Source organism: Asparagus officinalis, chromosome 5 (assembly GCF_001876935.1).
Source record: "Asparagus officinalis chromosome 5, Aspof.V1, whole genome shotgun sequence".
Taxonomy (NCBI): Eukaryota; Viridiplantae; Streptophyta; class Magnoliopsida; order Asparagales; family Asparagaceae; genus Asparagus; species Asparagus officinalis.
This window is the reverse complement of record NC_033798.1, coordinates 86,954,692-86,972,223: the sequence shown is the minus strand read 5'-3', so window position 1 is coordinate 86,972,223 and position 17,532 is coordinate 86,954,692. Positions and strand designations below refer to the sequence as shown.

Genomic DNA, 17,532 nt, shown 5'->3' with positions numbered 1-17,532 from the left:
GCGCGCGCACGCAGGGAATCAGTATCCCTGCAACCTGTAGCTCAACAGACATCTGCTGCCAGTAGTAAGGAGGAACTTGAGCAGACTTGACACGGTTCATTGACATTGTTGAAAACAGATTAGCGAATGGAGATGTAGAACACAAGCAATGTCTACAATTTATTTACATTGCTAACAAAAGATTATTGAACACAACTGTAAAAGGGAAATGTTCAATTTACATTCAAATAAAGATTTTTATTGAAAAAGGAATGCAGAAGAAAAAATTCCCAACGCTCATAACATGAAGACTCTCAAACTTGCAGACTTCAACAACAAAATTAAACCATTTTCTGGGAAGAAAAGACGAAAAAAAATTCACGATTAGAGAAAAAACTGTTCTACATCTTTTGACCATTTTTTTGCCTTTCCCGAGCCATTCGTCTTTGCCACTTTATTCATCTTCCTCTCCAACAATAGGTCTTCCATCTTCTCAATCAATTCATTACTATTAGCTTCGCTCGAAATCCATATTTTGTAAATGTTGGTTTCCTTTTCCACTCAAAGCGCCTAGAATCAACACAGCCTCAAATCTGTAGTCTAGGTTGAAGGCAATATCTACTGAGTTTACTTCAGACTACACGTTGTATTTCAGAAGATGAAAATGTTGTATCCACATATGTAGAAGTGTGATATGTAAAATGGAAAAAATACAGAAATCCTAGGAGCTTCAAGAAATATGGAGGATCTAGCAGTAAGGTAGAAAATCTTATATTTTGCCTGTGATGAACTTTGGTTTCTCCTATATGTAGGAGATCAAATCCTAACACAGGAAGAAGAAAAGGAGAGGTGCATGGTCCAATAAGAATATAACTGAGTCTTTTAGTACAGGAAAATTTCTGCGTAATGGGGTTCCATTGTAGGCCATAGAATTTAAGTTGTGCAAAAAAGTAGGTGGAGATTGGAGGCAGTTCCATATAATAAAGCTAGCTGCATTTCTTACCGGTACTAATTAGAGATGCACTTAATGATGATGCTGAAATAACTTGTCTAAGGAAAGAAAAAAAAATTGTATCAGAATTACTATGATTCATCTACTGCAAGCTGTTGGAAGGATGATGCACAAATTTAACATCAGTGTTGTTTCACAAAATTAACATAGGATGTTTGAAGCAGACAGGAGCTTCAGGACTACAATATAAATAAGTTTTTCTCAATGAAACTACAATGTTGATTGTCAGTTATGCTTTATACGCTAGAGTCCTTTGCAATGAGAAACATGTCAAAAATGATTGTACATGAAATGAGGAAGTTGAGAAGGATGACTCAGAAGATGGGAGATGGGGAAAAGCATAAAAAATGTGGACACTTGTAGGAACTTAAATGTAACTTCACTGAAGGAGGATAAGCTATTCCAATCCTCTAACATAATCTAGAGATCGGAAAATAGAGAACATTAGAGTTAGAGTTAGTTGATTGGAAACTATTTCAAGGGTGAGAAACATGTCTGCATGGAAGCAAGACAAAACCAATCTTACACTTGAGTTATGGGTAATAAAAGGGACATGCACTGGGAAACACATACTATTCAGGCTAAGAATCCCCATGACACATTAGGCATTAAACAGTAACCATGTCCAAAAACTCATTATTATTTTCGAACCCTATTCATTGTATGCTCTCGTTTTCTTTCAAATTGCCAAACCTGTATTCGGTTCAAAATTTCTACCTTGTGGTCTATAATGTATTTAACAAATGTTCTTCATAGTTCTTCTAGATCTATACAACATCTTCCACTCAACTCCAATATATGACTCTAGTTGTCTCCTTTCAAAACTTACATACTTTATTTTGGATTCTAGATACCCTAAATAGATTGCTTAAGAACACTTGATACTTACTATTGTTTTCCTCTCACAATCCTTGCTAGACTCGAACCTGTATCATTATTCGTATTCATACTTCTGAGTTGCTGGGCATGACGAACTGCATTTTAAGGAGCTGAAATTCCCCAAAAGGGTAGTGCTGTCAAGAACATAGGAGTATAGTTGAAGGAACTTCTTGAAGCGGAGGTGAACGCAGAGAAATTTAAACTTGGAGCTGGACTGAGGTAGTAAAAGTAGATACACTTACTGTTTATTTCTACATGACACCTAACATGCATATTTCCTAACCTTCTACACTCACTCTCCACCCTGAAATACTGACAACTCTATACTCCAAACATGCTAACTATAAAGATTATGCAACATGCTAACTATAAAGATTATGCAACTCAAAATTTGATATGGTCGAAGAGAGATCATTTCCATGAGTATATGAACTAACCATTAAGGTTTTACATGTTCAGTTCATAGATATAGATGAAAATTACCCCGCCTGTTCCAATTCCAGAACAATCAAATATTGGATTAAATCTAATTATGGACATATATGTTACATTAGTGTATAATGTTATCCTTAAGGTTAACCCGCATAAAGTGATCAATAAATTTGGGTTAATGGGTATTTAAATAAATCATGGGTTAAATATGCGGATACCAGGTTGTAATTATAATTTGATGAGGGGCCAAATTATAAAAGAACAACAACTATAAATAAGGGGTTATGATCCCTAATCTAGGATTACATTCTCTAATTCTCTTCACCCCCATCTAGAGAGAAATTTGGCTAGAGAGACCCTCAAGATTAGAAGATCATCAAAACCCTAATTCAGGTCCAAACAATAGATTCAGGTATTGCTTCCGCGTTCTTGTGATTCTTCTCTTTGAATTAATCATGAATAAAGTTCAACATGTGGTATCAAAACCACCGTGTTTAATTCTTTGAGATTTATGGTTAAGATTAAGAATTTGGGGTTTTTTCTTTGATCTTAATTTGGCTTGATTAAGATCTGATGCGCCTTTGGATCTGTGCAAATATGATCTGTAGGATGAAAAAAAATTCAAATTTTTTTATTATTATTTCTGTTTGCTTTGGAACTGTAGCATGCATGAACAGTAATAATAATAAAAATCTTTTTTTTTCTTTTGATTTTGATTTTCTCTTTCGGCTGTTGAATCTGGATCAAATTCTTGATCCAGATTGTGAGAAAATCATCAATTTCATGAATTAGGGATTAACTCATTGATCAAAATTGTGTGCAATCAAAGTTCATAATTTTCATAAATTGAAATTTGGATTAAGTCATCGTTCACTTAACTCCTCGTCAGCGATGTTCGCTGGCGGCCCGCTGTCAATGGAAGACAGCGGCGGTGGCATCAGGAAGTCCTAAGGTTTCGAAACCCTAGGGTGCGGGAGCTTAAGCGGCGGCGGCGGCGACGGTTCAAAACGAAACCCTAAAGGGGTGTTCGTGCAAGAAATCGTGCGTGAAAACGTGCGATGAATTAGGGCAAAAGGAGGAACCTCGCGTACGTTCTCAAGTCGAATCTCGCGTTCGTTCTCAATTTTAGGCGAGCTTCAGGGCTGGAAAGCTTCAGCGAAAATCGTGCTCAATTCAAATGAACCCCGGGTTCGTTCTCAAGTCGAACCCCGCGTTCATTCTCAGGCGAGCCTCGTGCTCGATCCAAACGAACCACGCGTTCGTTCTCAAGTCGAACCCCGCGTTCATTCTCAACGAACCTTGCGTTCGTTCTCTGTTATCTTTTTATTTCCCGTCGAGTAAAAGAAGGCTACAGTAACACGCAGCTTCGTTCTTTTGGGAAGATGTTATGAAGAAATGAAGGCACTTCTTCTTAAAGGTCAAAGCCCACTTAAGAGTTTATTTGGTTTTGGGCCTATTTCAATTAAGTGTGGATTACTTGAATTCTCAAATAATCCTATTAAGTTATGGGCCTAATCTAGTATCGGGTCTTTATTTATTGGGCATGTGATTAATTTGGAGATTATTTGAATTGCTCAAATAATTTATTAAGTTGTAGGCCATATTAATTTATAGGTCTGTCTACGGTTAATTAAAATAGAGAAATCTATTTTAATTACTCAAGTTAATTTCAGAACATTATTTGGTAGTTAATCAATTATTTAATTCAAATAATATGACACTAAGGTATTAAGTTTATCTCTCATTCTAAATGATTAATTGAAACAAGAAGTTGCCAAAAGTAACATCTCTTGTGTAGATTATTCATGAGGGATGTTAGATGGTTGTGTGTGTTTTCGTGTAAATATTTAATCGGCCCAAAAGAAAGTTAATATTTATTTAGACTGCATACACATCTGTGATGATAAACGTGTAACAATTATAAGATTTACATGTGAATAATGAATCGATCTAAAGATAGTTTTATTATCTGACATGCGTTATTGTCAGCGTTTGATCATTGCAATAAGGTATCACTTACAAATTAATATTATTGTCCAAAGACTTGATATTAATGTTGTGTCAGATATCTTGAGATGAGATTCGTCATTATTTAAATTTTATTGATTACTAATTAAGGTTAAAATCTTTTGTTTATTTCAGCTAATGCATCTGCTGCCAGTGTTTTCAATGCGCAAGGCGCAATGCGGGGCGCAAAGTCAGTTTACGCGTACATGCGCAAGGCGCAATGCGATGCGCGCGCCCGAGCGAAGTGAGGCGCACTCCAGATCACAAAATTTTTGAAGATATACAAGATGCATGAAAAAATAAATATTTGTGACATTTCACATAAAAAATGTCAATGACTCAAGATAAAATATATACTACCGGATCACAAGATAAAGTTTTAATCATTGAAGCAAATCAAGATGTCCATCAAAACAAAAAAACAAAGCAACTAAAACACTTCCAAAGTTCACTAACATCAAAGCAAAACAAGCAATCTAATTAAACAAAGCAAATAAGTAGCAAAATAATAGCCTAATGATTCAAATCATCCTCATTAACATCATCATCATTAACATCATCATCATCCCCTTCTAAGGGTATATCCTCATCTTCAGTCTCCTCCTCCTCGTCATTAAACTCCTCTTCATCTTCTGACTCAGAAACTAGCTCCCTCCTCCTTGACGAAGAACCAATACCACTCGAAGATCCTCGAAACCTATTAGTCGATCTTAGATACATAGAATCATCTTCTTCAACTCCTATCGCATCTCCTATGACACCATATGTAAGGTTATCCTCGCCCTCCACCAAGTCATTCTCTGCATTTTCACCTGCACCGAACTGCCCTAACAACCATTCATTGCTTTCATCTATATCAGCCAATTTAATCGGATCAATAGAATCTCTGCGGTCATATCTCTCCTTCAAAGCTTGGTTGTACTTGCAGTAAACTAGATCTTGCAGCCTCTTATGATCCAACTTATTTCTCTTCTTGGTCTGTATCTGTAATTTATACAAATCAATCAAATCAATATCCATATCTCTAAGGGAATTAAATCTATTTTGTTCAATAAAATAAAACTAATCATACTTGCTCAAAAGTACTCCAATTTCTTTCACAGCCAGAGGAGCTACAAGTAAGGCTGAGGACTCTAACAGCAAGCTTCTGCAACTCTGGTGCTGATGCACCATAAGACTCCCATCAATCAGCTGTCAATTTAAATAGACTATGATTAGTAGTATATTTCTTATAAGAAATCTAGTCAATTAAGGGTTTATAACTTTATATTATGCATATTTACCTGGAGACTTCTTCTTTCTGTTTCTCTTAGCTATCTCCATACCAAAAAGACCCCCAGCATGCCTGTATATATCCAACTGCCTATCAACCTTGTCTTGGTCTTGTGTGGGCACCATCTTCTCAATGACTTGATAAAGACCTCTCATAACTTCGTCATCCCCTTCGATATTTGGATGGTCATAGAAAAATGCAGGATTAAGGTAATATCCTGCAGCATGCAAAGGACGATGAAGCTGATCCTGCCACCTCTTATCAATGATATCAAATACTTCAGAATATTTTGTTGAATCATCACCAAAGGCTTTAGCAATAGTCTCCTTCAAATACCTCAGAATATTTTGTTGAATCATCACCAAAGGCTTTAGCAATAGCCTCCTTAGCTCTATCCATTGCCTCATAAATGTATCCCATAGCAGGCTTTTTGTCACCATCAACAAGTTTCAGAACACCAACAAGAGGAGCCGTCAGCTTGAGAATACGAACGATGTTGTTCTAGAAAGATGGCATATGAACTATCCTTTCAGCTGATTTGCCCTTTGAATCTCTTGCCCACTTACTTTGCCTCCATGCCTCCAAATTAAACATCTTTCTGAGGTTATTTTTTTGTCGATGGATGCTTGACAAAGTCATAAATGATGTGGCAAATCGTGTCACCGCCGGTCTAAGAAGCTCTCTGTCGTTAGTTTGACCTCTCATCAGCTTCAAAACTCACGCATGTGAGTAGATGAATCCAGTCAACTCCATAGCTCGACTCAAAGTTAGCTTCACAGATGGTAGTTTACCAATATCCTTGAGCATGAGATTAATACAATGAGCAGCACAAGGAGTCCAATATAAATGAGGATACTATTTTTCCAATTCCGCTCCTATAAATAAAAGAATAAAAAAAAGATCAATATCAGAGCAACCTAACATAGCATTAGCAAAGGATTCATAACCAAAATAAAATTAATTGCTTAAAATTTACCATTAGCAAAGGATTCATAACCAAAATAAAATTAATTGCTTAAAATTTACCTGCATATTTGAGACTAGAATGGTTATCCGTGACGATCTGAACAACATTCTGAGGTCCTATGAGCTTAATCTGCTCACTAAGTATCTCAAACATTCTGTCACCCGTCTTGATCTCATCAGAAGCATCAATAGATGAAAGAAACACCGTACCATGAGGAGAGTTCACAAGAAAGTTGATCAATGTCCTCCCCTTTCTGTCACTCCAACCATCTGACATGAAAGAACAACATTTAGTAGCCCACACATCTTTATGATGTTGTATTAGATCATCAGTGTATTTTTTCTCCTTCCTAAGCAAAGGCTCTCTCAAATGGTGTAATGTCAGAGGAGGCAAGTTAGGCCCAAAAATCCCCACAGACTTTAACATGATTTTGAAAGATCTAAGACGAGCGGCATTAAAGGGAATGCCGGCTTGATACCACCACCGAGCTATGTCTTGATGTACTTTAGCCACTACATCTTTGTTTAGGCTTTCTTCAATACACGATTGCCTCAACTTGCGTCTTCTTTCATCCTTGGCGACCTCTAAAGCGGGATCGAATGTAAGAAATGCATCCATCGGCCCCTTCCTCTTTAGGCCTGTGGAAGATCCCGCACTGTGCATGCCAACACCCCCTCTTCCTCTTGCCGTTACTGAAGATGACCTAGGAACCGCCGTGCTTTTTCCTCTATCTCTACGTTCTTGTACTTGTTCATCTTCATCCTCCTCATCATCAATTTCCACCATGTTCTCATCTCCAAGTTCGGGGAGATATTCATCTATAGCTTGTTGTCTTTTAGCTATCTTTTGTCTTTCTTCATAATCTTTAAGCTCTTCAACCACATCGGGAGGGACTTTTTGACAAAGACTCATATTTTTGCGTTTCCTATCCGTCCCGATTAGATGCTCTTTTTGTCGAGATATGCCGTCATTTGTGATTTTGTTACAAAATATGCACTTATGTTTATTGGCATTCCCTTCGTCAACCAATGAAGTATATTTCCATGTAGGATCTTGTCTTCTTCCACTACCCGCTGATGAAGACATATCTACATCAAAACAATGAAAATAGATTTAGTGAATTAAAGTATTAAACATGTACGTTAATTTTCATTCAAGCTTGCAAATTATTCAAATTTTCATACTAATATATTGCATCACTAACAACTATATTGCTAAATTTTATTTTCCTCTTTACAGGTTACAAATGACGAATCAAGTTTCAAGTCAACTAGTAACACAACACCTAGCTCAAATAAAAAGAATCAATACTCGCAGTCTCGCATTGGAAATCAAATTGTAGCACATTTTCAACAATTATGACTGATATGTATTAATAAGAACAATGTTGTTGCAATTTCATAATTTCATGACTACGCATTTCAACTGAACTTTAATCAATCAATCAAGTGATCAACCTTGTCTTAAGACTCTTAATAGTCAACAGAACTTTAATAATTACCTAATATCAATTAGCCTATTATTAATCATTAGCCTATTATTAATCAATTAGCCTATTATTAATCAAGTATCAATTAGCCTATTATTAATCATTAGCCTATTATTAATCAATTAGCCTATTATTAATCAAGTGATCAAACATCAATTAATCATTAGCCTATATTAGCCTATTATTAATCAATTAGCCTATTATTAATCAAGTGATCAAACATCAATTAATCATTAGCCTATAATTAATCAAAATAGTCCACAAACCAAACTTTAATAATTACCTATTATCAATTAAAAAGCAGTTTACTGTTTACTATCTCAAACATTAACAGTTAAACATTCCCGTGAGAAGAAGAAGGGAAGAAGAAAAAAGAGAAGACTGTAGCAGGTAACAAGAAAATAAAAAAAAAAGTGAAAAGACCGAAGATAAAGGAGAACGGAAGACCCAAGTCAAAAAAAAAGAAGAAGAAAAGGAAGACCCAAGTCACCGAAGAAAAGAAAAGAAAAAAAAGGCAAAAAAAAGGAAAAAATTACCTGCTGCAGTTTCGTTCTCACCGCCGGCTGCTCGTCGCGGGCTTCTCGTCGTTCTCAAGAAGTCGCCGAACTGGAATCGAAAGGAAGAGACCGACCACGAAGTTGAAAGGGAGAGACCGAACACGAAAACGAAGGCACGAGGAACTGTCGAAGAAGCCAATCACGCTGAAAAAGCCCTAATTCTTTGCTGTAACAGGTTAGATCTGTTTTCGCCCTTTTGGGTTTAAGCTTGAGTCGGGTTTCTACCCGATAGCCTGCAATTTCTTAAGCCAATCGCGCTGAAAACGGAGGCGATCGACTTCCCTACAAAAGCGAAGCGCTCTCGGGCGCTCTGGGGCGCGCGCTTGGCGTAAGTGTAGCGCCCCGCACCTCATGCGGGGCGCTATTTCACTGCGCCGCAGCGCCTTGCGCCCGAGGCGATCGCCCGAGAGCGCCTTTAAAAACACTGTCTGCTGCAACAATTTCTACTAACATCAACTCAATTCTCATGCTCAATGGGACAAATTTCAATGTTTGGAAAGAGAACATTTTAATTATTCTTGACTGTATGGATCTAGACCTTGTATTAAGAACTGAACAACCTCAACCTCTCAATACGGATAGCACTCCTGATGCAAAGAAGGAGTATGAGAAATGGGAGCGTTCAAATCGCACGAGTCTTATGATCATTAAGCGCGGCGTTCCTGAAGCCTTCAGGGGCATAGAATCCGAAGGAATTACTAAGACCAGAGATTTCCTTGCCGAAATTTAGAAGCGTTTTGTAAAAAACGATAAGGTAGAAACAAGCACGCTCTTAGCTCGCTTGATTTCGATGAAGTATAAAGACAAAGGAAATATCAGGGAGTATATTATGAAAATATCTCATATTGCTTCAAAACTTAAGGCACTTAAACTCGATCTTTGTGACGAGTTACTGGTGCATCTGATTTTGTTGTCTCTTCCTACACAATTCAATCAATTTAAGGTCAGTTATAACTAGCAAAAGGAGAAATGAACCCTAAATGAACTCATTTCATACTGTGTGCAAGAAGAAGACAGGTTAAAGCAAGATAAGACTAAAAGTGCTCATTTGACCTATGCCTCTAAGGATAAGGGCAAGAAAAGGAAGAATGATAATGAACCTGCTAAGGGTCCAATTCAGAAGAAACAACATAAGGATGATCAAGGTTGTTTTTTTTGCAATAAGGTTGGACACGTAAAGAATGATTGTACCAAATATCACGTCCGGCGTGCTAAGAAGGGTATGTTTCTTACTTTGATATGTTCTGAGGTTAATTTAGCTTCAGTACCTAGAAACACTTGGTGGTTAGACTCTGGTGCTACTACTCACATAAGTGTTTCTATACAGGATTGCCTGAACTACCGAAAGTCAAGTGATGTTGAAAGACACATCTTTGTGGGCAATGGACAATCGGTAGATGTGAAAGCAATTGAGCACTTTAGGTTGCTGTTAGGAATTGGTTCTTATTTGGATTTGAAAGATACTTTTGTAACACCGTCTTTTAGACGGAATTTGATTTCTATTTCTGTATTGGACAAATCAAGTTATTCTTGTTCATTTGGAAACAATCAATTCAGTTTATCTTTTAATTCAAATGTTGTGGGAACTGGTTACTTAAGTACTTATGACAATCTATATTTGCTTGATACAATTGCTTCTTGTAATCAAACTTTGAATGTGAAATCACGTGATACTAAGCGTAAATTAAATAAAAAAAAATCAGTGACATTATGACATAAACGCTTGGCTCATATCTCAAAATGTAGAGTTGAGCGTCTTGTGTCTGATGGCATTTTAGATTCCCTTGATTTTTCGGATTTTAACGTTTGTGTTGAATGTATCAAGGGAAAACAAACCAAAGTTAAGCGATTAGTTGCTAATAGATCTTCAAAAATCTTAGAATTGATAGATCTTCAAAAATCTTAGAATTGATACATACAGATATTTGTGGGTCATTCCCTATGGCATCTTGGAATGGTCAACAATATTTTATATCATTCATAGACAATTACTCACGTTATGGGTACATATATCGTATTCATGAAAAATCTAAGTCTCTGAACATGTTCAAAGCTTTTAAAGCTGAAGTTGAGAATCAACTCAATAAAAGAATTAAAATCGTTAGATCTGATCGTGGTGGTGAGTACTACGGCAGATATAATGGTTCAGGTGAACAACGTTCAGAACCATTTGCTAGATACCTAGAGGAATACGGTATCGTCCCATAGTACACCATGTCGGGTTCACCTAACATGAATGGTGTAGCTAAAAGACGAAATAAGATTCTTAAGGATATGGTAAGAAGTATGATTGCTCATTCTTCTTTACCCAAGTCACTCTGGGAAGAAGCACTAAAGATAGCAGCTTACATTCTGAACAAAATACCAAATAAAACAGTTGCTAAAACACCTTATGAACTTTGGACTGGTCGAAAACCCAGTTTAAAGCACTTACATATTTGGGGATGTCCAGCTGATGCAAGGCCTTATAGGCCAAATGAAAAAAATTAAACTCCAAAACAGTTAGCAGCTACTTTATTGGGTATTTTTAACGCTCTATGGACTATAAGTTTTATGATCTCACACTCGGGAATATTTTTGAGACGAAAACAGCAATATTCTTTGAGAATGTAGGGGGATAAATAAGCTTAGAAACATTGCTTTTGAGGAGAAATTGGCTTCAGATCCAATCCATACAGTTACTTTTGACAATCTTCGGATTCTTATACATGTTATTACTCAAGAAGTAAATTCAGAACCTCAAGATGACAATGTTGAATAACTCCCTGTTCCAGAAGAACAAACTCAACAACCTCAAGAACCAGTGTCTTTAAGGAGATCCATAAGAGAAAGAAGAAATGCTATTCCGGATGATTATATTATATTTCTCCAAGAACATGAGGAAAATAATAAAATGATGGAAGATGATCCAATCAACTTCCTTCAGGCCATGAAAAGTTCTAACTCTCAAAAGTGGATTGATGCCATGAATGAAGAGTACAAGCCTATGCAAGGCAATAAGCTTTGGGAACTTGTCCTATTACCAGAAGGTGCAAAACCAATTGGTTGTAAATGGATATTTAAAACCAAGCGGGATGCAAATGGTAATGTGGATAGGTATAAGACACGTCTTGTAGCTAAAGGCTTTACTCAAAAGAAAGGCATTAATTATACAGAGACTTTCTCTCCGGTTTCATCGAAAGACTCTTTTAGAACAATCATGACACTTGTTGCTCACATTGATCTTGAGTTACATCAGATGGATGTTAAGACTGCGTTTCTCAATGGAGACATTGATAAAATGATCTATATGGTACAACCAGAAAACTTTGTGTCAAGTGACCCAAAGAATATGGTTTGTAAATTAAAAAAATCCATCTATGGACTCAAGCAAGCTCCTCGTCAATAGTATTACAAGTTTTAACAAATAATTATCTCGTTTGGTTTTGAGATGAATATTATTGATGACTGTGTATATCACAAGTTCAGTGGGAGTAAGCATATTTTTCAGGTTCTGCATGTCGATGATATATTGCTTGCCACTAATGATATAGGCATATTACACGAAACCAAAAGATTTCTATCAAAGAATTTTAAGATGAAAGATCTTGGGGACGCCTCTTTTATATTAGGAATCCAGATACATCGAGATCGTTCTCGAGGTATACTTGAATTATCACAAAAAAGTTATATCGATAAAGTACTTAATAGGTTTGGCATATAAAACTGCAGACCAGGAGACACCCATGTTGCTAAAGGAGATAAGTTTAGTCTCAATCAGTGCCCTAAAGACAACATTAAAATTCAGAAAATACAGAAGATTCCTTATGCTTCGGCTGTAGGAAGTCTAATGTATGCTCAGGTGTGTACGCGTCCGGATATTGAGTACATTGTTGGGATGTTAGGTAGATACTTAAGCAACCCTGATATGGATCATTGGATAGCAGTCAAAAAGATTATGAGGTGTCTTTAAAAAATAAAAGATTATATGCTCACATACAGAAAATCAGATCAGCTAGAGATCATTGGGTACTCTGATTTTGATTTTGTTGGATGTCAAGATAGTAGAAAGTCTATATCAGACTACATTTATATGTTAGCAGGAGGAGCTATATCATGAAAAAGTGTCAAACAGACACTTGTAGCTTCATCCACTATGACAGCAGAGTTTGTAGCTTGCTATGAGGCATCCAATCATGGAATATGGTTACAAAATTTTGTCACTGGACTGCGCATTCTGGAAAATATTGAAAGACTATTAAGGTTATTTTGTGACAATAAATCAGCAGTTATGTATTCCAATAACAGGAGCTCAACTAAATCAAAACATATTGACATTAAGTTCCTGGTTGTGAAAGAAATGATACAGAGTGGACAAATATCCATAGAGTACATTGGGACAAACTCCATGATAGCTGGTCCTCTTACTAAAGGATTGTCACCCAAGGTCTTTCATGAGCACACTGCTCGTATGGGTGTGGTGTTATTTGAGGATATTATGATTTAGTGGGAGTTTGTAAATTTTTAGTGCTTTATGTTTCGTTGTATTATCTGATCAGAATAAAGTATTCAGTTCATACATTCTGTTACATTATGTTTGGTTTTGATCTCACTAAAGTTTAAGGTAGGACCAGTTAGAAATAGACATATACTGATCACATTGCATGTAATTTCCATACTGCACATCTATGATTGATCTATGTCATTTGATTGTATTGGTATATGTGACCAATGATGGGTTTAGTCACGATAAATGTGATGAAGGCCGCTTTGATCCTATATTGATATTGTCAATGGACGAGATTGTTCGGAAATACCATTATTTGTGATAACAATTTCTAAGCTCATAAGGTTGTACTCGTTTTAATGAAACATATAGTGCCCAAGTGAGAGATTGTTGGATTAAATCTAATTATGGGCATATATGTTACATTAGAGTATAATGATATCTTTAAGGTTAACCCGCATAAAGTGATCAATAAAGTTAGGTTAATGGGTATTTACATAAACCATTGGCTAAATGTGCGGATACCAGGTTGTAATTATAATTTGATGAGGGACCAAATTATAAAAGAACAACTATAAATATGGGGTTATGGTGCCTAATCTAGGGTTACATTCTCTAATTCTCTTCACCTCTATCTAGAGAGAAATTTGGCTAGAGAGACCCTTAAGATTAGAAGATCATCAAAATCCTAATTCAGATCCAAGCAATGGATTCAGGTATTGCTTCCGCGTTCTTGTGATTCTTCTCTTTGAATTAATCATGAATAAAGTTCAACATCAAACAGGCATAGAGTAGAACTTAAACTAATACCTTAAGTGTAAATTTGATTCCTTTCTCACACGCTCCGTTATCAAATTAAATTGTTCAAATAATCATAAAGTACTAGCTTCCAGCAATCCATTTATTCGGCAGATAAAAGCAAACAACTTCCAAATTATATTTCCCATCCAAGTATCAGGCAGCATTGAAACATAACCTTCAAATCACATAATAAATAAACATAATCAAATGAGAGACCAAAACCAAATACCTCTTCCTCATTCTCCTTCCAGCAATCAAGAAGCCGAGCTCACAGCGCCGCTCTTGAGCAATTTCTCGACATACTTGCCGAGTATATCCACCTCCAAATTAACCTTATCCCCGACCTTCTTCGTTGGGATCACCACCTTCATCTGAGTATAAGCCACCAGCATGAAATCGAAACACCCCTCCTCCTCGTAAACCCCAACCACCGTCAAGCTCGCTCCGTCCACCGTTATGAACCCTTTCGGCACGATGTACCTCATCACATCGGCCGACTCAACCCTCACCTTCACCCACAGCGAATCCCCCTCAGGCCTCACCGACACGATCTCCCCCGTGCAGTCCACGTGCCCCTGGACGAAGTGGCCCCCCATTCGGGAGACTGGCTGCAGGGCCCGCTCGAGGTTGACGGGGGAGCCGGGGCCGAGGTCGGAGAGAGAGGTCCTGCGGAGGGTTTCGGGGGAGAGGCCGACGGTGAATTGGGAGGAGGCGAGGTCGAACTGGGACACGGTGAGGCACGTGCCGTTGACGGCGATGGAGTCGCCGAGACTGACGCCGTCGAGCACGGTCCTGGCGGAGATCTTGAGCTCGATGCCGTCGCCGGAGGGGGTGGGGCCCAGGTGGCGGATCTGGCCCATCTCTTCGACGATTCCGGTGAAGAGCGATCTGACGGTAAGGGAAGCGGGCTTGCATCTGGGACGGTGGGGGATTCGTCGGGAGAGGGAGGGGTTTAGGGTTTTGAGAGGGGAGAAGGATTTGGGAGTGAAAGCGGACGACAGCATTTTTGCCCTTTTTGACTTTCTATTTTCTGTTCTGTTTGTTTGTGATTTTAGCCAAGAACTGGCGGGACTGAGATAGGCCTAAAGAATTGGGCTCCTAGTTCTTATAATGGCCCATATGTTTTAGTTTAAATGTCCTGAGAATACATGTAGCATAGCACTATTTCGTGACGTGCAGCCCAATTTTTATTGACTAAATTGCATATAAATAAAAGAAATGATAGAGGCACACTCTAAGGCACACCATCAACCACACTCCCTCTCTCTCCACAGTGCAGGGGCCCCACATGTGATTTTTTTAAAAAATCACATGTGGGGCACCCTGCACTGTGGAGAGAGAGGGTGTGTGGTTGGTGGTGTGCCTTAGAATGTGCTCGTAGCGTCTCTCTATAAATAACGCAACGTTTCCATTATGTCAGCATCTAAATATCATGAGTTGTAATTTGCGACAAAAATATATCATGTTGTTTCAGCCATTGGAAACCCAGTAAGGTCATTTAAAAACCCATGCAAAAGACAAAATTGCCCTTGGTTTATTTAATCCCACCAAGGATTAAAAAAAATACCCCAAAACCCCAATCCCTCAATTTTTGTTACGTTACTGTTTAAAAAACTTAAGCGTGCCTCAATTTGAGAAGTTAGATGGGGCTTGCTATAATTTCAATTTGGAAAGTGTAACTTGGGGAGGGATTGCGCCAAATTTTGTGAACTTGGCGAAGGAAATACCCTACTTTCAAATTCTACTAGCTCCACCATAGTTTGAAGAAGCAATCGAAGATCTTGAGGTGAATTCATCACTCACCTGCAACGATTTGGGAACGCTTGCATGGGGAAGAATCGGCAAAGAACAATAGAAAATTTTGAGAATTTGGAATTCAAAATAGAATGAGCCAATAAAAAACGTTGTTTAAAAGCTAGATGATTTTTTTTCTTTTTCTTCCGGATTTGTCATTCATATTGTTCAATTTATCTTCAATTTTAACATCTAAAATTTGTTTTGGACCCAATGATATTTTAGGGAGCCCAGACCAAATTTCATCAAATATTGTTCATGTGATCATTTCCCTTTTTGCCCCTTTGGTTTTTTTTATCTCTTCTAATTGTATCATATCATATTTAGTAATGATGAACCCAAATAACTCATGCCTCACCCAAGGCCATGGGGCTCCCATTGTTGCGCCTCGAGAAACCAAAACAATCGCCGTGAAAGATAAACAACCAACCAAAATCAACAGCACAAACAATCAAACACCAGATTTTACGTGGTTCGGCAAGTTGCCTACGTCCACGGGGCAAGGAGGGGGGAGTTTTCACTATTAGAAATCAAGAGGATCAAACTAGGGTTACAAATCTCTCATAAACCCTCAACTATCAACTCTCAATCTCTCCAATTGCTCCTAGAGAAGAAGCCCAAAGAAAACTCTCTCAATCAGCTCAAATTCGTCCTTGCACTTAACCCTAAAAAACACCCAAAGGGTATTTATACAAATCCAAAACGAAGCGGGTCTGAAAACAGGCCCAACTCAAAACCGCAGCGGCGGTCGACCGGTGCGGTCGACCGCGATCCATCGCGGTCGACCGGGTCGGTCGACCGCCCTCCATCCAGCAGCGAGCCCAAAGATCCAGAGAGTTCGGCGGTCGACCGCGTCGGTCGACCGCTACCATCTTCGGTCGACTGTGTCGGTCGACCGCCACCAATCCTGATGCCCAGAAACTCCTGTGCACGAATGCGGTCGACCGCACCGGTCGACCGCCAACCTGTTTGCCTGAAAACCTGATCCTGAGCACCATCTCTTCAAATCTCCACCTCGACGAAGATTCTACCAAACTGAGCCGACACCGATCAAACCAATACCTCAACTGTTGCACCCAGTACGCCACGGCATCCCCAAATGTCGATGTCGCTCACCAAATCGGCTGCATCATAAAGACTGCCTACGTATCCTCTTGCCCAATGAATCAAGCCTTCACGTAGTTCACCATATGGGCCTCCAAAGGCCCTCAATCCAACTTGCGGCTGATAGCATCATCAACGACCCCAATCTGAAAACAGTCCAACACCTCCACCTGAGATGTAACAATGGCCGTATCCAAAACATATCCACCAGCTGCATCCAAATCAACTACCTCATCATCTGCACCCATAAATAAATGACTCCCACGCTGTGCCACCTCAGCTGGAATCCCAACCAATGCGATTGTAGCCTTCTACGTGAAAGTCCTCAAATTGTAGCCTTCTGGAAGTCGTCAAGTTGTAACTTCCATCATCGGTGTTTGATGGGGGATCAACTATCTATTGTGATTTTTAGACAGCCTACATCAATACTCTCCACCTGCCGAGAGTCCAAAGTGACAAACCTGCTCAGACCAAACTCAGAAGCTCCTAACTGATAGCCAAATGAACTCCTGAATCCCAACTGCGCAATCGGATCCAACCTCACATCAACGATGTGACCAAGTGCTAGGTAGCCAAATATCCAACGCCGACCAAAATCTGAAACAGCTCCACCAGATCTAACAACTCTATACGCAGCAGTCGGCAACCTCATAAGATGACCCAAACCTGTCGAAGCCTGAATACCAGATCCACTGCTCGACAACCAATACCGATCCTCCTCCAGAAAAGAACGGCCCACTAAATCCGCCATC

At 38.6% G+C, this 17,532-nt stretch overlaps 2 protein-coding genes across 5 annotated transcripts; both read right to left on the bottom strand.

Moving 5' to 3' along the window:
- LOC109840046 (riboflavin synthase-like) lies at positions 217-14,931 on the bottom strand. Of its 4 annotated transcripts, none has more exons than XM_020408539.1 (4): positions 6,609-7,633; positions 5,593-6,457; positions 5,382-5,500; positions 4,447-5,293 (listed from the first exon to the last, which is right to left on the bottom strand). In XM_020408539.1, exons 1-2 carry the CDS (start codon positions 7,459-7,461, stop codon positions 6,438-6,440), a joined length of 873 nt encoding a protein of 290 aa, XP_020264128.1. In that variant the 5' UTR covers positions 7,462-7,633; the 3' UTR covers positions 4,447-5,293; positions 5,382-5,500; positions 5,593-6,437. The 4 variants fall into 4 exon arrangements, with proteins under 4 accessions (XP_020264129.1, XP_020264130.1, XP_020264128.1 ...); XM_020408542.1 differs by lacking the exon at positions 4,447-5,293 and adding an exon at positions 14,112-14,931 and having other exon boundaries at positions 5,300-5,500; positions 6,609-7,637; XM_020408540.1 differs by lacking the exons at positions 4,447-5,293; positions 5,382-5,500; positions 5,593-6,457; positions 6,609-7,633 and adding exons at positions 217-579; positions 14,112-14,931.
- On the bottom strand, positions 4,823-6,022 carry LOC109842127. Its single transcript, XM_020411036.1, has 3 exons — positions 5,593-6,022; positions 5,382-5,470; positions 4,823-5,293 (listed from the first exon to the last, which is right to left on the bottom strand). The coding sequence occupies exons 1-3, from the start codon at positions 6,020-6,022 to the stop codon at positions 4,823-4,825; spliced, it is 990 nt and encodes a 329-aa protein (XP_020266625.1).

Bases quoted from the DNA above. Each gene is read 5' to 3' on its own strand.
- LOC109842127 (XM_020411036.1), bottom strand. From the start codon at position 6,022: ATGGTGACAAAAAGCCTGCTATGGGATACATTTATGAGGCAATGGATA. The intron at 5,471-5,592 runs GTAAATATGCAT...ATGGTGCATCAG, and splicing joins CAGAAAGAAGAAGTCTCCAG to CACCAGAGTTGCAGAAGCTT. The intron at 5,294-5,381 runs GTATGATTAGTT...TATAAATTACAG, and splicing joins ATTGGAGTACTTTTGAGCAA to ATACAGACCAAGAAGAGAAA.
- LOC109840046 (XM_020408539.1), bottom strand. From the start codon at position 7,461: ATGAGTCTTTGTCAAAAAGTCCCTCCCGATGTGGTTGAAGAGCTTAAA. The intron at 6,458-6,608 runs GTAAATTTTAAG...TTTTATTTATAG, and splicing joins TTCTAGTCTCAAATATGCAG to GAGCGGAATTGGAAAAATAG.